At 42.7% G+C, this 23,707-nt stretch overlaps 1 protein-coding gene across 2 annotated transcripts in view; it reads left to right on the top strand.

Moving 5' to 3' along the window:
• The window catches only part of XRCC4 (X-ray repair cross complementing 4), a 351,886-nt gene that overhangs the window by 47,835 nt on the left and 280,344 nt on the right, over positions 1-23,707 (top strand). For both annotated transcript variants that reach the window (XM_044276015.1, XM_044276016.1), the window contains exons 2-3: positions 14,826-14,970; positions 20,648-20,838. In XM_044276015.1, coding sequence (XP_044131950.1) covers positions 14,832-14,970; positions 20,648-20,838 — 330 coding nt within the window. In that variant the 5' untranslated portion in view covers positions 14,826-14,831. The remainder of the gene's footprint in view (positions 1-14,825; positions 14,971-20,647; positions 20,839-23,707) is intronic.

The following is a 23,707-nucleotide window of genomic DNA, read 5'->3' as shown; positions in this document are numbered from 1 at the left end:
TACACTGTCAGATGATCACATGAACGCTCGTTAGCGATTATTTGCTGAATAATCAGGTAGTGTAATACAGGCTTAAAGGGGTTCTCCAGGACCACAAAAAGATGGCTGCTTTCTCCCAAAAACAGCACCTCACTTGACCACAGGATATGTGTAGCATGCCAGCTCAGCTCTATTGAAGTGAATGGACAGGTGTGGTGCTGTTTTTGGAAGAAAGCGGCCATCTTTTTGTAGTCAGGGAGAACCCCTTTAACACAAAGAAGGAAAAATGCTCAAAGGTGTTGTCTGTAAATGGCATTTATCATGTAGAGCAGGGATCAGCAACCTTCGGCACTCCAGCTGTTGTGAAACTACAATTCCCAGCATGCTCCATTCATTTCTATGTGAGTTCTTAGAAGAGCAGAGTAAGTATGCATGCTGGGAGTTGTAGTTTCACAACAGCTGGTATGCCGGAGGTTGCCTACCCCTGATGTAGAGAAAGTTAATACCGGGCACTTACTAATGTATTGCGATTGTCCATATTGCCTCCTTTGTTGGCTTGATTCATTTTTCTATCACATTCTACACTGTTTGTTTTCAGGGGTTACGGACACCACTGAAGCACAGTTACAAGGTGGCCAGGACGGGAGCTGCTGCGCATGCGTACCTATGTGTGCTTCCACAGTCCCGGCCACCAGAGAGCCAACGCCTTTTCCTGTAGTGTGCAAGCAGAACCACCACTGCTGCATTGCAGGGTGGTCATAACCCCTGGAAATGAGCAGTGTAGAATGTGATGGAAAAATGAATCAAGCCAGCAAAGGAGGCAATATGGACAATCGCAATACATTCGTAAGTGCCTTGTATTAACTTTCTCTGCATGATAAATGCGATGTGTTGGCAACCCCTTTAAAGTGGCTTTTGTGGATTCAGAGCTGAACCCGGACATACCTACATTTTCACCCAGGCAGCCCCCTGTTATGAGCATCACAACATTTCATGCTCCGATGCTCTCCTTTGCCTTGCGCAGAATCAAGCCAGGCAAAGGCATCTTATGGAGTTACAGTGACGTACCAGGCTCTCCATAGGGACTGCTAGGAGTAGGCTTCCGCCTAGCAGTGATCCGGTGATGTCATATAAAACGGCTAGGGCAGTGCTAAAGCCCACCCATCAGACCTGGTGACGTCACTAGGAACACGGCTGGGCGGAAGCCTCCTCCTAGCAGTGTGTTGTTATAAACAAAAAAAGCCCTTGCCCTGTGCGATCCAACAGGGGGCTCATAACAGGGGGCTGCCTGGGTGAAATTCTGGCTATATCCGGGTTCAGCTCTAAAACCCAGGCAACCTCTTTAAGCTAGAAAGATTGTAATTTTTGTATCAGTTGTATACTGAGAGGGAGGCATAAAGAAAACCATTTACAACCAATTGACAGCTTTGGGCAATATTTTTTGTTAGAAGGGTCCCCTGATGAAATCACAGGATGTTCTACTACTGGTATTTCTCATGATCAGCAGTGATCTCTGGAGGAACCCAGTAGCTGGTGCCTCATTTCCCTGCAGCGCCACCACAGAACAATTGAAGCATTACACAATGCACACTGATATCCGGGGGCTGTTTCTTTAAAGCATAGACATTGTGGGGCTTTCAGAGCAAGAGATACTCTTATTAGCCATTCTGCACTCTGGTGGAGAGATGACGGTCTTGAGAGGGAGAGCTCTACCCCTTTCTTGACTTTTATTGACTAAGTTTTCTTAACCAGGGAACACATTTAAAAGAAAATTGAACCAGAACTGAAAATCTTACCGGTGGATAGAATTTGCAGTTGCTGATACAAGTAGTGGTTCATCTTTCCTTTTTTCATGCCCCCAGTTATTTTATTAGTCGCTCCCCTTTTGCAGATAATGGGGAACAGGACTGGCAAACTTTAGTCTTACTTTTACTTATGGCCCATCTATAAAATAGTTGGTGACCCATAGTGCTTAACACCTTGTGAGGTGGGGCTGACGGCCCTGTTCCTAATAATTTCCCACAAACAACAATGGCTGCCAGTGAGAGGGCATATGTTTAGAGGGTTTTTCTGAGAGTTTATAACTGATGACCTATCCTCAGGATGAGTGATGAGTATCTGATCGGTGGGGGTCCAACACCCAGGACCCCTGCCGATCAGCTGTTTGAGATGGCATTGGGTCTCCCATGAGTGCAGCGGCCTTCTCTCACCTTTTCCTTGGCCAGTAACGACACGTTCATTGGTCACTTGGCCTAGGAGCAGATCAACTCCCATAGAAGTAAATGCCGCTGTACAGTATATGGCGCAGTGCTAGGTAAGGGGAAGTCTGCAGATCTCACAGGAGAGCCAGTACCTTCTCAAACAGCTGATCGATGAGGGTCCCCCAGCTGATGACCTATCCTGAGGATAAGTCATCAATATAAAAGTCCTATAAGATCTTTTAACCAATGCCAACATATAATCCCCTCTGTGAATCCCAGTTGAGCTAAACTTTTGGATGTTCCCTGCAAACCTAACACTGAATGCAGTACTTTAAGGCTGTTTTCACATGTGCGTTAGTGGCCTCATCCAGAGACTCTTATGCAGACTTTCCAATATTTCCAGCACTATTTTACCCTTTAGGATTGAGGACGCCTGGTGGAACCAGATAGACCCCATTATAAGTCAGAGTGCCCCATCCGGTACTGGTGATGCCTGCCATGTGATAGTTTTCATTATAAAAGTGCATACTGTGCAGTACATTTCATTTCCTTATTGTAAAAAAGCTGAAAAAAAAGGTATATTCGCATACACCGGCCAGAAGTGATTCAACTCAATAAATGAAGATCCTTGGGTTATAACTAATGTACAATGGCTTAACGTAACAAAAGGTATAAAAGAGGTTTCATTATATAATTATCATAAAATGAAGCCATGTTGTTTGGTCACTTCTGGTCGGGTTATGAGGGTGGTATAAGGAGGATGTATAATTAGGATAGGTATTCTGATGAAATTTTAATAAAGGGAAAAACATCAAAAGCCTACAGTTGAAAAGGACCTTTCACTCTTTATGTTGTGTATTATTGTATATTATCACTGCGCTCCGTTCCCAGGAGCTTCTTCACATCCTATTGTGTGGCATAATGAAATCAATTTACTTTTCCAGTTTTACGCCTGAATGAATGTATATGCCTTTCCCATTGAAGCTGAGCTGCTTGCATGTTTGAGAGTGATTTAAGGGAATCTGTTTATGTTGAGCATCACTGAGATTGGAATATAAACTCCACTGCTTTTCATAAAACTAAGAAAATAAGTTGAACATACACTACTGACAAAAAGTTAAGAGTATTTGACTTTCAGGTGAAAGCATAAAAAGTTCACACTACAGTGATATTATATCATGAAAGCAGGGCATTTAAGTAGAAGCATGCAACAGTGATTTCCTCATCCCAAACAATTTATTGGAACAAAAGCCAACAACAGTGGTGGGTACTGTATACCCCCACATACAATGTCAGTGTCTCAATAACTTGTCATGTGGCTTTGAGCATCAATTACAGCTTGACAACGACATCTCATACTGTTCACAAGTCAACTTGAGGCACTCTTCTTAAACGGCGTCCCTCACGTCATTGAGGTTCTGGGGTACAGAGTTACCAGCCTCTACACGGCGACTTTAGCTGATTCCATAGGTTTTCAATGGGATTCAGGGCAACTACATTTCAGGTAGCCGAGTCTCCAGCAGCCGTTCCCCAACGATGCTACCTTGATGAGTTGGTACATTGTCGTCCATCAAGATGAAATCAGGCCTGTGTTGTTCATGTAAAGGCACAACGACTGGATTAATGATGTTATTAAAGTAGTATGGGCTTGTCACTGTACCATTTAAAAAGTGTAAGGCATTTCTGTGTTGACTAGACACACTTGCCCACACTGTAACACCACCAAAGGCTCGTGTGGTGACAACAATGGCTGATGCATAACGCTCTCCTAGACATCTCCAACATCGTTGCCAACCATAATTTCTTCGCAGTGTGAATCGACTTTCATTAGTAAACAGCACTGAGGCCCACTGGTCCCTCGTCCAGCGTAGATGCTCCCTGGCCCATGCAAGATGATGAGGCCTGTGGTCAAATACCCTTGCAAGTTGTCTAGCATGTAGACCACAGTGGTGTTAATGGTTTCGAATGGTCTGACGTGACACTTAGGTGCCTTTCTCCTCATTTAAATGTCCCTGGAGTTGTATGGCATTCATCATCCGGTTTCGCAGGGCATTGTTCACAATGAAGTGGTCATCAGTGTGGGATGTGGCCAAAGGACGTCCACTTCTATGCCTTTCTGTGACTCTTCCAGACTCTCTGTATCTCTGTTGCAACCTGCTGATGGCACTCTAAGCTTAGTGGCCACCTCCGTCTAAGAACATTCTGCTTGAAGCCTCTCAATTGCGAGGTTGTTGGGTGTCAGAAAATCTATTGGGGGCGATTCATGGATCAAACACCTGTTGTGAATTCTGCCATTAATCTCCTTGTTAGAGAACAGCAAGTTGTGAAAAAAGTACTGAAACAATGAATAATTGGACATGTGCATTCAAAAGTTTAGAGAAGGTCACATTAAGTTCACCTGTAAAGGTTAGAGTGCATTTTAGGTTCATCCTGAAGCCAAATATGCCTAACATTTTGTGAGTAGTGTATATTCTGTTCTTTGAGGGCATCTACCAGTCTTTCAGACGCTTTGTGTTCTCTGAAATGCATAACATGCATAACATGTTATCCTGCAAGTTGATTCAGAGGAAGGCAAAAAAACAACAAAAACTGTGAGGTAGAAACCAATTATCCCCACTTTAGGAGTATGTGATGTGTCACCTTCTAAAGGTCATGTGTGGCCTGAGTATCTATGAGACACTAGTTTTCTGTCTGTTTGCATGTAGAAACTTTTCCCTTTTTTGTGTGCGGTTAAACGGTCCGGGTATTTGCTCTTTTGACCCACTGTGGTTCACCACTGTTATAGACGTACCGTATGTTTCGCCCTATAAGACGCACCTAGGTTTTTGAGTAGGAAAATAAGAAAACATTTTTTTTTAACCAAAAGGTGTTCTTTTGGTGGGCTTTCAGCTAATGGGGGTCTGTGGGTGGCACTTTTATGGGGGTCTGTGGGTGGCACTGTTATGGGGGTCTGTGGATGGCACTGTTATGGGGCGTCTGTGGATGGCACTGTTATGGGGGCATCTGTGGATGGCATGACACTGCTATGGGGGGGATCTGTGGATGACAGATAAATAGCATCTTATGCTATTTGACATCCACACATCCCCCCCATAACAGTGTCATGCCATCCACAGATGCCCCCATAACAGTGCCATCTACTGTGGGGGCTGGCAACTAAACTAGTTTTTAAATGGCAGCGGGGGCCCAGTGCAGTCATTGTATTCTATTGCACCGGGCCCTGCTCACTGTACTAATGGTATCTACTGTAACTGCAGGCAGGCATTGTTTAAATATGTTCGATCCAGCAGCCTTTACTTACGATCATAGCAGGCTGGAGGCAGGGCGGGCGGGCACTGGCAGCGTAACTTTCTACGTCACGTGCCTGTGCCGCCCGCTTAATTCATAAAGTGGGCGGAGCAGGCACGTGACGTAGGAAGTTACGCTGCCGGTGCCCGCCCGCCCTGCCTCCTGCCTCCAGCCTGCTATGATTGTAAGTAAAGGCTGCTGAATCGAACATATTTATAGTTAAACAATGCCTGCCTGCAGTTACAGTAGATACCATTAGTACAGTGAGCGGGGCCCGGTGCAATAGAATACAGTGACTGCATCGGGCCCCGCTGCCATTACAAAATTAAAGGCCGGCCCCCAGCCCCTCCTGCACCCTCGCTGATACACACGCCGGCCGCGCTGTGCAGCTTGCGGTCGGCGGTGTATCAGTTTAAAATCGGCAGCATTCGTCCCATAAGACACACTGCCATTTTCCTCCCACGTTTGGGGGGAAAAAGTGCGTCTTATAGGGTGAAAAATGCGGTATCCCGTTTCCCTATCGGGGACACTTTTTTCCTCCTAAAATTATGATTTTTTTATACCTCTTCTTTAGAGCTTCATAAGAGCTACAAAAATACAAACTTTGGGAATCGCAAATGTTGTCTCTAATGCTTACTTCTCATAAAATGTTATTTTTAAATAAAAACAAAGGGTTTTTCAAGACTGGGAAAGCAGTACATGGTGTTTAAACCTGGTCAGAGAGTCCTAGTGGTACCAGCACTGCGACATGCACATGTGTGCAGGAATGGCACGTGAAGCTGTAGGAACGGGAGCAGCATTTTATTTATTTTTTCATACCATGCCCACGGCTATTTTGTTCTTTGGTCTTGGACTACCCATTTAACTTGTAGATACTAAAGTCTCATTCACACAGTCAATGTTTTGGTCAGTGATTTCCATCCATGATTGTGAGCCAAAACCAGGACTGGAGCCTCCACAGACATAAGGTATAAGGGAAAGATCTGCACCTCTTCTATGTATAGAGGCTGTGGGGTTTCGCTCTGGTAGATGGGGTAAGCGGGCGCAGTACACAGCCAGAATACAAGTCCTTAACTCAAACGTCTCAGATCATTGTGTCACAAGGCGCATCTAGTTTTGGATCACAATCACTGACGAAGACACTGACGTGTGAATGGGGCATAAAACTGATATTATTTTAACTTTCAGGAAACCAATGCAATTATATCAGGTTCTACTGTACATGTCTCAGATCTAAAAAATTAATTCAGACCCCCATGCTGAAAAATTAAGGCAGACTCCAGACTTCAGTTTCCAAAAGAATTCAAACGTCAGAACCCCAGTCGTGTGGTCTGAATGCTCTCCGGGGTGCTTCTGCTTCCTCCCTCCTCCTCAAATGGGCGCATTCACTGGTGTTTTCTTGAACAGGGTCTGTCACTTCAATCGTGGAGCAGATTTGAATTACATTTTAGGAGTCCTGATGTTCACTGCTCTTCAGCAGTTTCATAATATACTGTTTCGGAATTGGTCCTGTGCAATGATCATGGGGATTATTGTGTTTGTGTACATATACATCATTGTAGGAATGTATGAATGTCGCCCACCCAGAGATTATTTGCACGGTGAAATAAGAAATTCTGCTGTTGTTGTTTGGGTTTTGTTTTTCCGGTAAAAATGAAGTGGTCAAAATTACGACAGTACCAAATTTAATAAATGTAAAACCTTTTCTATAACAATTGTTGTGTCGCCATATTCTGACACCCATAACATTTATCTTTTTTTTTTTTCCCTTCAACAGAGGCGAGTAATGGAACATGTTTTGAGGGTTGAGCTATAGTTTTTTTTATAACATTTTGGAAAACGTAACTTTTTGAAAATGTTTGGAATATTTTTGAACTTAGCAATGCCAATTATGTTTACCTCCTTTTATAAGAGAAATGGGAATTTTTTAAAAACTTAGGGGGTTATTTATTAAATCTTAAACACTGGTGTTAATACAGCCTTAGGGCTCATGCACAAGACAGTATTTTGCGTTCAGTATACTGGACGTTTTTTGAGTTCAGTATGCGGTACATATACTGAACCATTCATTTCAATGGTTCAGCAAAAAATACTGAAGTGTCTCCGTGTGCATTCCGTTTCACTATTTCCGTATTTCCGTGCCGTGAAAAGATAGAACATGTCCTATTCTTGTCCGCAAATCACGGTGCTTGGCTCCATTCAAGTCAATGGGTCCGCAAAAATAACGGAACACATACAGAAATGCATCCGTATGTCTTCCGTATCCGTTCCGTTTTTGCTGAACCATCTATTGAAAATGTTATGCCCAGCCCAATTTGCTCTATGTAATTACTGTATATGGCATACGGAAAAACAGAACGGAAAGGAAACGGAAACACAACGGAAATAAAAAATGGAAAGACGGATCCGTAAAAAACGGACCGCAAAACACTGAAAAAGCAATACTGTCGTGTGCATGAGACCTTATAGGCAGTGGATCGCTGAAGCTCTAAATGTAAACAGCAAATCATGGCAGTGGGGAGAGAAAGGCGCTCATAGGGTGAATATGTTAATTGAACGCTAGAACCACATACTTAAAAAAATTGTTTGCTCACCTATTGCAGTTGCACCAAATTGGGCGCAACCACAATGAAGATCAAATAGGAACGGTTAGCGTTTGGTGCAGCCTGAACTTGCACATCACCAGTCGGATAAACAGTAGAAATGAAAGGACGCTGGACCACGGAGGACAAGCGTGTGGACAACAAGGGGCGCACTTTCACAACTGGTTATTGAGCAAATTTCAATTTATTCAATGACCACGCGTTTTGGGGTACCACTGACCCCTTTATCAAGTATTCTATTGGGATGTTTGCTGCTTGTGATTGTTTAGAAGTCTTTCCGGTCATCTATTCCATCAGTTTGGGGAGAGCCGAAAGCCGACATACGTTTCGCAAGGTGCGCTTCTCCATGGTCCAGCGTCCTTTCATTTCTACAGTTCTAAATGTAAGGCAGTTTCCGAGCTGTGTTACAGTTAGACCTTTTTCTACACCTGAGACAGGCGTAGAAAATGGTACATGAGATGGGTCTGCTGGTCCACCCCCTTCTCCTCCCATCCACGCCCACTTATTTAGACCTGGCATGAGCCGGGAAAAGTCGCAGATTTAGGCCCCTTGCAGACGAGTGTTCCTCACGCAGCGAGTCCGCAACACAGCTCCCGGCCGGACCTCCCAGCGCTGCCGGGGGTCACGTAGTATTATATTAATTTATGATGCTATGTAACCCTTACAGTTCTGGAATGTATTGGATAACACTGGCATAATGCTGCCAGTGTTATCCAATACATTCCAGAACTGTAAGGGTTACATAGCATCATAAATCAATATAATGCATTGTGAATCTCGTCAGTGCTGGGAGGTCAGGCCGGGAGCTGCAATGCGGACTCGCTGTGGGAGGAACGATCGCCTGCAAGGGGCCTTAGGCGTATTTTAGCTTGATAAATAAACTCCTTTAGTATTTTTAAACTTTAGTTAGGCCCCTTTCACACGGCCAAGAATTCCGTGCGGGTGCAATGCGTGAGGTGAGCCCATTGCACCTGCACTGAATCCGGACCCATTCACTTCAATGAGGTTGTTCTGATGAGCAGTGATTTTCACGCATCACTTGTGCGTTGCGTGAAAATCGCAGCATGTTCTATTTTCAGCTTTTTTCACGCAACGCAGGCCCCATAGAAATGAATGGGTCTGCGTGAAAATCACAAGCATCCGCAAGCAAGTGTGGATGCGGTGCGATTTTCACGCATGGTTTCTAGGAGATGATAGGGATGAAAGCAGGACCTGCTTTCATCTTCATTCAGCAGGACCTGCGCTGACATTGGTGAGCGCGATTACGTCATGAAAGGTCCTTTTGCAGGTCCTGAAAGAAAAAGCAAGAAGACTATGCCAGCTGCGCGATCAATTGGATAAGGTGAGTTAATTTTTTTTCTTTTTTAACCCCTCAATCCACATTTTATTAAGCATTCTGTATTAAAAATGCTATTATTTTCCCTTATAACAGAAAATAATAAAGTGAATAGAACACCTAACCCAAACCCGAACTTCAGTGAAGAAGTTTGGGTTCGGGTCTGGGTACGACATTCAGTTTTTTCACACTCGCGTGCAAAACGCACTGCACTCGCGTGGAAAAAACTGAACATCGGAACACAATAGCAGTGAAAACTGACTGCAATTGCATGCACACACAACGCCTCCGGAGCAAATCCAGGACGCCCGTGTGAAAGAGGCCTTAATGTTTTCTTTTACTCTTTCATTCTCCTTGTTTAATTTATCTAATGAAAAGCAGATTGTGGGGGTCTAGTTGTTTTATAATCAATGGGATTTTTCTTCTCAAGTATGAAGCGGACTACTGGTGCTGCACCGACTTTCTCTGCCTGCACCAATCCTCCGGCATGGGTTTCATTTTGATCGACTTTGGGACCGTTATAGCCTATGGATACATTTGGGACCATATTCTACATTTAAAAAAAAATTTACGGCACAGAAAACTAACAGTACATAGCTTCGCTGTAACATTTAGTGAAATGCAGTCACTTGACGTCACAAAAAAATGATTTCCTTTGGGGGAAAAATGGCAAAGAAATGCCAATCTATTAACACTATATTTTTTCCCTACGAAGAATCAGTATTTTTTTTTTTTCATTTTATCTCAGAGATTGCTAACAGAAAAGCCACTCGTAGCTTACAGCCAATTGAACTTTTCACTGATCAAAGGTAGAGTTAAAGGATTTCTAGATTATCTAGAAGATCAGTAGCGTGATATGTTTTTGTAGAAGGAAATCAGGTGTCAGGTGTACGGCAGCGACATTGACAGCAACACAGGAAAAAGAGGAAGAGAGATTTAGAAGATAAGGAAAAGCTCTTAAATGTGAAACACATGGGCTCGGCGAGCTTCTGATGTGCTAACACCCGCCAAATGTCAGGTAAAGCTGCCTGGTATTTTATTCCATGTATCGACAACCCATGAAAGGTGTTAAACAGGATCACTACTGTATACACAACTGACATGTTACACATTGTTACAGACTTGCCTAATCACTATCCGCCGCTGCATGTGACAGTGTTTTATCATGCTTTGGGCACACATACTGTATTAAAAGCATAGTTAGGCTACTTTCACACTCGCGTTTGGCTTTCCGTCTGTGAGATCCGTTCAGGACTCTCACAAGCGCTCCAAAACGGATCAGTTTGCATTCTGATGCATTCTTAATGGAAAAGGATTTGCTCAGAATGCATCAGTTTGCCTCCGTTCCGTCTCCATTCTGCTTTGGAGACGGACACCAAAACGCTGCTTGCAGCGTTTTGTTGTCCGTCTGATAAAACTGAGCCAAACGGATCTGTCCTGGCACACAATTCACTGACACAATCTGGCACAATAGCAAACGGATCCGTCCTCCATTGACTTTCAATGGTGTTCAAGACGGATCCGTCTTGGCTATGTTAAAGATAATACAAACGTTATGAACGGATGCAGACGGCTGTATTATCTGAACGGATCCATCCATGATGGATCCGCACAAAACGCGAGTGTGAAAGTAGCCTTAAAGTGGTTGTGTCACTCCTGCAAGTGGCATTCATCATGTAGAAAAAGTTAATACAAGGCACTTACTAATGTAATGCTACTATCCATATTGCTTCCTTTGCTGGCTGGATTCATTTTTCCATCACATTATACACTGCTCGTTTCCATGGTTACAACCACCCTGCAATCCATCAGCGGTGGCCGTCCTTGCACACTATAGAAAAAAGCACCAGCCTATGTGAGCTTCCACGGTCCCGGCCACTGGCGATGCAAGCACTTTTTCCTATAGTGTGCATGCACGACCGCTGCTGCTGGATTGCAGGGTGGTTGTAACCATGGAAACGAGCAGTGTATAATGTGATAGAAAAATGAATCCAGCCAGCAAAGGAGGTAATATGGACAATCACAATACATTAGTGCCTTGTATTAACATTCTCTACATGATAAATGCCACTTGCTGAAGTGAGACGACCCCTTTAACTAAATTTTTCAATATAGATCGGTCTATATAGTACTATAATGTATTTTTTTTATGAGATTCAGTAGGGTACCACCTTACGGCATACAGTTGTAAAAAGGGGTCTATACATTTGCCAAATCAGTGGCCTGGGAAATACCTCAAATGTGTACCACAAGCATGGTATGTGGAAAACCCAGTAGCCCAGGGGTACTAGTAATGCCCTACTTTGTGCCACAGATGCCACCAGTGGCCACTTTACCTTATTTTCTTATAAGGCCTCATGCACACGGCTCTGTATGTATTTCAGTCAGGAAAAAGTAATCTGCAAAATATGGATGCTTTCCTTGTGGCTTCTTTATTTTCTCACTCCCATCAGTATAAAGGGCTATTCACGTCCGCGGTATGGACCAGAATAGTGCTAATGTGAATGTAGGCTAACTACGAGTTATTCCCAGTCTCTGCTTTCTTATGTTTTGTAAATTCCCAGTATGGCTCCATTATCACACAGTCTTTAAGTTTTACATTTAGTTTGCTGGAAAGTTTCCTTGTCTGCCAGGCCAGCAGATTGTCTTCCTATTACTTTACTCTTTTTTTTTTTCTTGCCTTCCTTACTTCTCTACAATGTCCCCTCTGTTTCTGATTTGGCACAGATTATTCCTGCTGAGCTAACGGTATTGACTCCTTGCTCACCACCCGTCTAAGAGCCCCATGTCCCATAAAACCTTAATATGGCATCAGATAGGAGTGTGGAGCCAGGGCCATCTTTCATTATACGCTTTGGAAGGGAAAGTGGCCCTATCTGTTCTTATGTCAATTAGTAGGTGGGCAGATAGACTACTCTTCCCAGCGAGGTGACCACCAAGATACACAAAACAATGCGCAGGAGGGGTAGTCAACATAAGATCACATTGGGCTGCCTGGACGTTTTTGAAAGTGTCTGTAATATAATCAATTAGGTTACAGGGGTTGTCCGTCCTTTTTTAAGTGAAGATCGTCACTTGCTGATCGGTAGCGGTCCGACAACCTACACCTTCGCTGATACGTTATTCGATGTAGTATCTCCATCTTAGGAAGTTGGCGCCATAGGTAAAGAACACCATGAACATTGTAGTGGGCAAGTTGACTTCAACGGGAGCAGTGCTGCAGTGATGAACGCTATCCACTACAGTGTTGATGTAGTGTAGCTCCAGCGCTAGAGGTACACCTAATAAAGCTTCCCATTGTAATAGTCCATTATGTTTATGTTAGGTGGAAATCTCTTTGAAATGCTCCTCGAAAATCCACCATTACAGTATCTTAACATGTGGCAAGTTAGGTACATAATAGGGTGGGCACATGGTGCTAAAACAACCTCGCTGATATATATGGGAATTATTTTCAGATGCCAAAACGTCTGCAATAGATCTGATGAGTGTGATAATAAACTTCTACAACCCTTAGTAAGTCATGAGAAGTACAGGAAAATTTGAAAGTGTTTAAGGATAAAGGATAAGTGTCTAAATGGTGGGAGTTTGACCACTGCTCCCGCTCCCGAATGGGACTACGAGACCTGTGGTGCACCATTTGAATGGAGTGATGGAAACTGATATGCGGTCTATTTCGCTTTATGGGCTGCTGGAGATAGCCAAGCGCTTGTACTCAGCTATATCTGGATGTCCAGCAAAGTTAAATAGAGTAGCAGATATGCACATATGTCCGGTGGAACACGGGCCCACATTTGTGATCAGCGAGGCGCCATCAGTCAGACTCCCACCAATCAGACACTTATCCCCGATCCTGTGGATATAAGTTCTTGTAATGGAACAAAGAGAAAGTATGACTGGCAGGTTCTACTTCTCCGCTTTTGTGCATCCACATCTTGTTTTAGCTTCAAAACTGCATCAGAAAACCTGAACATGTACGAGCAGGCTCAGCCAAGTCCTTATTAATTTTCTTTAGAGCGACCCTAGACTTTACGAAGTTAGTTATTGCTGCAGCTTTAGTAATTAGATTTCCTGGGACTATAACCATAAGATAAGGATATTGGACTGTGTTTGTTTGTGTTCTTATATTTTGTTACTCTAAATTCATGTAAACAAAGCAATAATCACAAAATCCAGACATAAAAGTGAAAAAAAAATCAATGATGAAACAATACTAAAGTCACGTAGCTTTTATGTAATGTGAAAACTGAGAAATTCAATGAAGAATTAAAAAGAATTTAATAGAGGTGGGAATGTTTCCTGCCCAGAACAATGTCAAAATAGTTCTACGGTGAAATAAGCAGAATTAAAAAAGTAGATTTTCTCCACTGGTCGTGTTGGAGTTGTGTCGTCTGTCCCTTGTTTATTTATTTGTGTGATGTCCATTACCTAAGTAGAAAGGTTCACATCAAGTATCCATCGTTTGAAAACACTGAAGGATCAAATTGCAAGATACAAAACCAATAGTATGGAAGGTTATAAACTTACAGCCATCCAACACCTCCACAGCTCCATATCAAGAATCTACTCACTAGTATTCTCTCTCTTCTCCTTGAGCTACAAGGTTTGAGAAGAAAAAAGACTTCTCTAGTGAGTGAATAAAGCACTGCCAAGGGCTGCAAGATACCGGACCTGCATGTCCTTCGAGAGGCATTTATGCTGCATTATGATTGGTTAATGCAACTGGCGCCCAGTGATAGGGAGCCATGCCATGGACTGTTGTTTGAAAGCCTGAGCTGCTGAGGTACACCAGGACTGGTGACCCTGGGGTGTCTGAACTCACTAGCGTTGGGAGCCAACTGAGTAATGGTACATTTGCATTATCTTCACTATCTCACAATGCCTGGTCGTTCTGTCTAGGCAAAATAAGGATTTTTAGAATTCCTTATGAATGTCTCGGCCATAACTGACACACAATTACTTTTCTTCATTTTGATGTTCTCTGTCCATACAGGAGGCTTAGAAAGGGTATGGTGGCCATCAGATTCCTTGACCATTAGAAACCCCATGGTTCCCTCTTCTGGGGGAAACAAATTTCAACATGGCCTTTTGGCAGACACTTGGGGTGGCAGACCAAGTGTAAGCGGGAACACAACCTAGTTCTTCCTAAGCTTTGGGGAATGATGACCACCTTTCCCTGATGCTTGCAGGGACTTCTGACTGGTTTATGGAGGGGCCCTTATTATGGAGAGGTCTTGCAATGGACTGCATCCTTGTAACCGTCTTTGTTTGGGTTGCTCATCATAGGCGATCATTCATCATGGCAGAACAGGGGTTAATTCCTTATTTTTTGTATTTTGTTTGAGTACTCTGTCTCCTGTAACTCATTTTTGTATTTCCATTACTATATTAATATATACAATTATTTTATGTTTATAGATCGAAATGGAGAGAAACGTGAGGAAAATCACTATTGCATCTAAACCGGAAGCTACGTATTTCCTCCAAATTGGATGGGAGAGAGAATTAGCGAGAGGATTTAGTGTAACGCTCAGTGATGGGCACAATGCATGGATTGGTAAAGGTAAATTCAGAAAACTGCTCTGGTGTGAAGCCTTTGCTTTTTTAGCCTCTTTGGTCATCGTTTTCCCTTACATGAAAACAGATACAAATCACAGGATGGTGTGAAATTATTAATTTCACCTTATCCTTGTCTCCCCGATATCCTCTGTCACGCGTGTCCGCCAAATCCGCAGTTCTCAGTGGGTTCGGCTGAGAAAAGTATAACGTGTATGGCCAACTTGAGGCCTGGAAGTGTGGTGTTCCTCCTGTCATCATGTGCACTATTTCAGCCATTCATTGGCTTCAGCAGTGTCGTGTTGCCAAGTGGCTTATGACCGCTCAGGCCAGTGATTGGCTGTCATGTTGCACGTAAGAATGAGTTTAACCTTGGTGGTCGGACAACCCCTATAATGTTGGGGTTCCCAGGAACAAAGCAGTAGAGATGGCATACTGTTGCCCAGTACCAATGTGCTGGGTGAATAGACGATGCATCTTAGCCTAAATGTAGCCCTAGAGAAGAATTATATAACCCTTTATTCGTCCCTACACCAATTGCATTTGAGGCAGGGTTCCCAGGGGTTGTAAAAATTGTTTACAGGTTCCCTCCATTGTAATGTTGAGAATCACTGGTTAAACGTTTATAGTAGACCCTGAAAATAGAAATTGGCAAATATCAGCAAGGGGTTATAAAAAAAAAAAACTTAAGTAGGCATATTTGCATAACATAATAAAGAAAGCATTACTTAGGCTGAGTTCACACCAGCGTTCAGCCTTTCCGTTCTCTTGCTCCGTTATAAGAGCAGGAGAATGGAAAGGACGGATTGGGCACATAACTGAGGCGAGCGGAGACTATAATGGGGTCCGTTAGGTTTACGCTCAGAAGATGATTTTGGAGCAGAGACAAAAGTCCTGCATGCAGATAAGGAAGCTAGATTGCTATTTTTTATTTTCCCTTCACTTCTCCCACCCCATTCGACTACTGTCAGAATTCAAAGCTGCACTGAAGTACATTGTCGGGACTGTGCACAGTGTTGAGTCCTCTCTATTAGGCCTCATGTACACGCCGTTGGGCAGCTGTGGTCGTATTGCGGCCCGCAAACGGCGGGTCGGCAACCCACGGCCGCCGGCCGTGTGCATCATCACACTTCACGGATGCGGACCCATTCACTTGAATGAGTCCGCAATTCCGGAGATGCGGAACGGAGTAACGGAACATCGGAAGAACTACGGAGTGCGTTGTTCCGCACAGCAAATAAATATGACATGTCATATTTTTTTGCAGTATGGACAGACCACGGACCCATTCAAATTGAATGGGTCCGGCCTGCTACACGGATGTTGCCCATGCATTGGGGACCGCAATTGCTGTCCCCAATGCACGAAATGGCCGCACAACGCCTTAGGCCTCATGCACACGGCCGTTGTTTTGGTCCGCATCCGAGCTGCAGTTTTGGCGGCTCGGATACGGACCCATTCACTTCAATGGGGCCACAAAAGATGCGGACAGCACGATCTGTTGCTTCGTTCTGTTGTCCGCAAAAAAATAAATAAAAATATAACCTGTCCTATTCTTGGCCGCATTTTGCGGACAAGAATAGGCAGTTATATTAATGGCTGTCCGTGCCGTTCCGCAAATTGCCATCCGGACCGCAAAACACTCACCCGTCGTGTGCATGAGGCCTTTAAGCTAACACAGCACAGCTAACACTGGACTGTTTACTTCAGTGCAGCTTTGAGCACTGACACCGGCTGAACCAGGGGCAATAGGAAAATAAAAAATGCCCATCTGGACTCCTTACCTGCAGTATTGTTCAAGTAGTACACCAGAAAAGTCCAAAATCGTGGTGACAGATTCCATTCAAAATGTATCTGTACTTATAACAAAATGTAGTTATGTTGTAGTGACATATCAAAGGATTTGATCGGTGGGGGGTTGAGCACTGAGACCCCCACCAATCTCTAAAATGAGGACATAGTAGCGCTGACACACAGCTCTGTCTTGTCGCTGATGAAGAAGGGCTCAATAGAACGTCTGTGAGCCCCTTTCTAATCCGTCTCCTGCAGCAAGTAGGGACAGCACTGTATGTGAATGCTTCTTTTGCCTCATTTTAACCCCTTAGTGACCAGTCTGTTTTGGGCCTTACTGACCAAACATTTTTCTTACTTTTTTCATCATCGCGTTCCAAGAGCTGAATTTCATGTTCTAAAATTTATTTGCGCTTCATTTGGTGATAAAAGCAGAATTGCCTTATGGATTCTGTTACCACAGACCATAACTTAATTCTATGACGGAATGCAGAACTGAATGCCTTTAGAGGCATTCCGTTATTCATTCTGTCATAATAGACGTCTATGGCCTGCATAACGGATCCGTCCCGTTTCCGTTATGCAGCCCATTGACTTCTATTATGGCGGAATGAATAACGGAATTCCTCTAAAGGCATTCCGTTATGCATTCTGTCATAGAATTGAGTTATGGTCCGTGGTAACGGCATCCATAATGCAATTCTGCTTTTACCACTAAACTAAGCACAAACAAATTTCAAAATATGAAATTCGCTCATCTCTAATGGTGCCAATAAAACCGTCACCTCATCGTACAAAAAATGAGCCCCTATATAAGACAATCCCCCAAAAAATAAAAATACTATAGCTCTCAGAATATGGAGACACTAAAACATAATTTTTTTTTGTTTAAAAATGCTATTATTGTGTTAAAGTGAAATAAATAAAATATTTACATATTAGGTATGGCCTGGTCTGTAACAACCAGCTCTATAAAAATATCACATGACCTAATCCCTCAGGTGAACACCATTAAAAAAAAATGCCTAAAAAAGCAATTTTTTGCCCTCTTACATCACAAAACTTGCAACACCAAGCGATCAAAAAAGCGTATGCCCCCCAAAATAATACTAATCAAACCATCGCCTCATCCCGCCAAAAATGAGACCCTAACTAAGAGAATCAGCCAAAAAATAAAAAAGCTATGGCTCAGACTATGGAGACACCAAAACATTTTTTTTTTGTTTCAAAAAAGCTTTTATTGTATAAAATTTAAATAACTAAAAAAAGTATACATATTAGGTATTACCACGTCTGTAATGACCTGCTCTATAAAAATATCACATGACGTAACCCCTCAGGTGAACGCTGTAAAAATAAATAAAGACTGTGCTAAAACAACAATTTTTGGGTCACTTTGCCCCATAAAGTGTAATAATGAATGATCAAAAAAATCATATGTACCCAAAAGTGGTATCAATAAAAACGCCAACTCTTCCTGCAAAAAAGGAGCCTCTGCACAAGACGATCGGCAGAAAAAAAAAAAAAATAATTAAAAAACAAAGAAAGTTGACATATTTGATATCATCACGTCTATAACAACCTGCTCTATAAAAATAGTACATGATCTAACCTGTCAGATAAACATTGTAAAAAGCAAAAAATAAGAACGGTGCCAAAACAGCCATTTTTTGGTTACCTTGCCTCACAAAAAATCTAATATGCAATAGAGCGATTAAAAATCATATGTACCCCAAAATAGTACCAATAAAACTGTCAACTTATCCTGCAGTTTTTAAAATGGGGTAACTTTTTGGGAGTTTCGACTGTAGGGGTGCATCAGGGGGACTTTAAATGGTACATGGGGTCTAAAAACCAGTCGAGCAAAATCTGCCTTCCAAAAACCATACGGCGCTCCTTTTTTTCTGCGCCCTGCCGTGTGCCCTTACATCAGTTTACCAACACATATCGGGTGTTTCTGTAAACTGCAGAATCAGGGTAATAAATATTGAGTTCAGTTTGGCTGTTAACCCTCGATGTGTTAGGGCTGTTTCACACGAGCGGATGCCATGCGTGACATCCGCTGCTTGAATGACAGCCAAGACCCGATGCGGACTGCAGAAGCGCGGAGCATTAACATAATTTGAAATCACAGTGAGATAAAGTTGTCACTGTGATTTTGTAGTAAAGAGATCACAGAGAGGCACGGAGCATTATCAATCATGTTAATGCTCCATGCTTCTGCTGTCCGCATCGGGTCTTGGCTGTCATTCACGCAGCGGATATCACGCACAGCATCCGCTCGTGTGAAACAGCCCTTAAAGAAAAAAATGGATTAAAATGGAAAATCTGCCCAAAAAATTCAATTTAGAAATTTTATCTCCATTTTCCTTTAATTCTTGTGGAACACCTAAAGGGTTAGCAAAGTTTGTAAAATTAGTTTTGAGTAACTTGAGGGGTGTAGTTTCCAAAACGGGATAATTTTTTGGGGGGTTTCCACTATGTAAGCCTCACAAAGTGACTTCAGACCTGAACTGGTCCTCAAAAAGTGGGTTTTGGAAATTTGCTTAAAAATTTTAAGAATTGCTTCTAAAATTCTAAGCCTTCTAACGTCCTAAAAAATAAAATGATATTTACAAAATGATGCCAACATAAAGTAGACAAATGGGGAATGTTAAGTAATAAATATTTTAGGAGGTATCACTTTGTTTTAAAAGCAGAGAGATAGAAGTTTTGAAAATTGCAAATAAAGGTGAAATATATTGACTTAAATTTATGACATTCATGAAGTACGATGTGTCACGAGAAAACAGTCTCAGAATGGCTTAAATAAATAAGTGTTCCAAAGTTATTAGCACATAAAGTGACATGTCAGATTTGCAAAGAATGACCTGGGCAGAAGGGTGAAAACTGGCCCGGGTAGAAGAGGTTAAGGAGACCAGTCCTAAATGGAGTCTTACTGGAAGTACCCCATTTTATGGAGACTTATTGACAATTCTCCATAGGAAACGAATATGGAAAGAGGTGTCTCCCAAGAAAGAGAACAATCTCGCCAGCACCACCTATTGAAAGAGGCTCCCTGTGAGTCAAGTTCCAACTTTCCAACAAGCCTTGGGATTTGACAAGGGAATATAGCCAAGCCAGATACTCATCCATAGACAACTGTTTCGGGGTGCTTGCCCCCCATCAGTAAGGAGTAGGATTCTGGCTGGCTCAGTGCAATGCCTTGGAAGCTTATAGGGAGCCACTTCCAGTAGATGGTGCTGGCGAGATGGTTCTCTTTCTTGGGAGATACCTCTTAGCATATGTGTTTAGGGCAGGGATCGGCAACATCTGGCACTCCAGCTGTTCTGAGACTACAACTCCCAGAATCCTCCTTTCACTTTTTGTGGGAGTTATAAGAACAGCCAAGTAAGTTGTAGTTTCACAGCAGCTGGAGTGCTGAAGGTTGCTGAACCCTATTTAGTAGAAGACCTCAGTCGCTAGTCAGATGGATAATATAATTGATAAGGGGACCATTATTGTAAGCATCCTTCTGTTTTCTTGTAGCTTCTAGTGATTGATTTACGTTGAATCCAAGCTGTGATTGTGAGATATGAAGAAGGAAATAGAATAAGAACATGTCTTTTTCCATACCTCATGTTGTAATTTACCATTATTTATGTTACGAAGATGCAATTCAGTTTAGCAATAGACTCATGACGCATGATAACATACATTGCTATGTTTCCCTCGGTGCTGACCTGGAATATGGTTGTTGCAATCAATGTATAATAGTTTCAGAGCATCACATAGCTGGAAAATTGCATGGAGAAGGCAAAACAAAATAGCCCAATGTCTTGTGCCAGAGATCATCCAGCGCTTTCTTCCTTATGTCTGGATTTCTGACCTCTGAATGTTCTTTTCTCTGAAAGTGTCCAAGGAAGATTTGTCCAGAGAAGCTGAGGACATGGAGATGGAGCATTCGAAGTATATTGAAGAGTTAAAAAAAGCGTTAATCACTGTCCCACAGACTGGCAACAAGTATAGCTTTGATCTTGTGAAAGATGAAGAAAAGCCCGAAATCTATTGTTTCACATATGAGAAAACGTTAAAAAATATTTCGGTGAGTACAGTGTCTGATATTAGTGATTTTCATGATCAGAAAAATGATACTCGACATCTACAGACCAGCAATAGAAGAGGGTTTCGTCAAATCCAGCCCCCAACATTCACTCTGGACAGTTACAGTATCTCCCATGTGGGTTATACAAATACATTACATGTGTAGATCCTATACAGCAGCGTTTTCCAGCCACCTGTGTCCTGACATTACTGACATCACTAGAGACAGAGCCATAAGACTACCAGTGCATCCTGAAGAAGGATCATAAGGAGCAGCACTGTCATATCACGCTTTGCACACTAGAATTTTTGTCTGGTTGTTTCATGTTCTTATTTGGTTGGATTCACCTCATGTTTTGTGATGGTCATTTAGCGTTTATGCCATAAGGCTCTGTTAGCCTGAGGCCAGAAGAGTTAATTTGGCCTCCTTCTGCCCTTACATGTCAGTATACTGTGATAAAGAGGACGCAGAAGATCAGCTATTCCATCCAGTGGTTTCCAGGGGTAGGCATATTTCCTTTTTTTCCTTAACATGGATGTCTGGGTGTGGGTAATGAATGCCTGAGTATGGCATCCGTCTGACCTCTATTAAACATATACCATACATTATGGTGTGAAAGTTAAAAGGAGACCTTTAGCATAGTGTGAACATAGCCTTGGTTATAAACTGTTATAATCTCTGAGATTTTAATACTGATGACCTATCCTCATGATAGGTCATCAGTATTTGATCTGTGGAGGTCCGACACCCGGGACCCCCGCCAATCAGCTATTTGAGAAGGCACCAGCGTTCCTTTGAACACCGCGGCCTTCTCTCTGCTTACCAAGTACAGTGTCATGCATTGTATACCGGCTGTGCTTGGTATTGGGCTCAGGAAAAGTTGACAGGTCCAGTATTATGCTGTGTAGGTGACTAGACGAGGATTACTCATATTTTAGGATACTGCACACCCCTTTAACTACAATATGTGTACCATTTTTTTTATTTATTCCTGAACTGAAGGTGAATCATGGGGGAAACTCATTAAAAATAGCTTTCCATATGTTTTTTTATTTGGTACCCATATGGAACTTGTGCATAAATGAACAGAAGTTTCCCTTATTGAACATTTTGTAGTATGCAGTCTGCACATCCATGCACAGTGCCGTATGGTATACAGACAGTTATAAATAGAGGCAATGCCTGTAGCCTTCCACATTGGTAATCCCACCTACAGTAAGCTCTTGCACCATAAAAACAAAAGTGCTACACAGAGCTGGGAAAGATAATGTGAATTAAAAATAATTCTGAGTAATACTGACATCCTCTAGTAAGTGTGTAGACACATAGGTGCTTTTCTATTGTTTGGGGCTTGGTCAGCACCCTTTTAAACAAGCAATATTGGTGAAAGTGCTATTAGCAGAATACTCATCAGGAAAAGTAATGATGTACAGGTTTTTGTTTCCTAGGCATGGAATAATGCATGGCTTTGGGTGGAATTGAGATGCCCCTTGCATCTGCTAAGGATATTATTCAGCTCCTGCTTGTATTATATAAGTGGTTTGAGAAAAGGATGTACAAAACTGTAGAAATTAGGCAAAATACTGTATAGTTACTGGGGATCGACCGATATAGATTTTTAGGGCCGATACCGATAATCTATGAACTTTCAGGCCGATACCCGATAATTTATACCGATATTCAGTGAATTTTCATTTTTGAAAAAAATAAATAAAATCCTACACAAATCTGCTGAAAATGAATATGTTTATTGTTAACGTTAAAATCTTTCTTTTTCATTTATAATTAATATTTTGGTGTGTTTTTTTTTTTTTTTACTATTAGCCCCCTTAGGGACTAGAACCCTTGTCCTATTCACCCTGATAGATCTCTATCAGGGTTAATAGGACCACACTGTCCCTGCTGCTTTGTGCTTTGTGCACAGAATAGCATGGAGCTTACCATGGCAGCCAGGGCTTCAATAGCGTCCTGGCTGCCATGGTATCCGATCGGAGCCCCAGGCTTACACTGCTGGGGCTTTGATCAGAACGAACTGCCACTGAGGAGGAGGGGACCCTGTGGCCACTGCCATTAATGATTAATACTGGCCATCAATGAAGATAACTCTCTCATTTATTCATATACAGGAGGCGGGAGCTGGCTGCAGAATCACATAGCCGGCTCCCGACCTCCATGAGCGTTAGCTACCATCCGCGGCACCTGAGGGGTTAACTACCGCAGATCGCAGCTACCGCTCATAGAGGTCGGAAGCCGGCTATGTGATTCTGCAGCCAGCTCCCACCTCCTCTATATGAATGAATGAGAGCGGTATCTTCATTGGTGGCGCAATGACCACAGCCCCTCCCTTCCTCTTGTCCTCCCTCCTCTCATTGGTGACAGCGGCACCAGCAGCACAGGGGGAGGAGACACTGCTTCCTTCTCCCCTGTGCTGCTGAGGGAACACTGAGAGCGCTGTCAGCAGCGCGATCCGTGTTCCCGATACGTTATCGGAATATCGGCAAAATAGATGCCGATACTGATAACGTTTAAAATCCTGAATATCGGCCGATAATATCGGTAAAACCTATAATCGGTCAATCCCTAATAGTTACTTCCACCAAGTAAAGTCTACTTACCAAGAGTTTATTTGATTATGGCTTTTTAACCATAAGAAGTGATGTGGTTCCTCTTGTTTTATATGTTGGGGGGGGGGGGGTTATATAGCTTTGCAGCGTTGTTTGGGATCCTTCTTTAAAGGGCACCTGTCAGCAGATTTATACATATGGAACTGGCTGACCTGTTGCATATGTGCTTGGCAGCTGAAGACATCTGGATTTGTAATGACCGGTGTCACGCACAGGGAGGAAAACAGGGAAAGCCCTGCCTAAGG

Source organism: Bufo gargarizans, chromosome 1, assembly GCF_014858855.1.
Source record: "Bufo gargarizans isolate SCDJY-AF-19 chromosome 1, ASM1485885v1, whole genome shotgun sequence".
NCBI classification, from domain to species: domain Eukaryota; kingdom Metazoa; phylum Chordata; class Amphibia; order Anura; family Bufonidae; genus Bufo; species Bufo gargarizans.
Note: the sequence above shows the minus strand (reverse complement) of the source record. Positions and strands in the feature narration are given on the sequence as shown.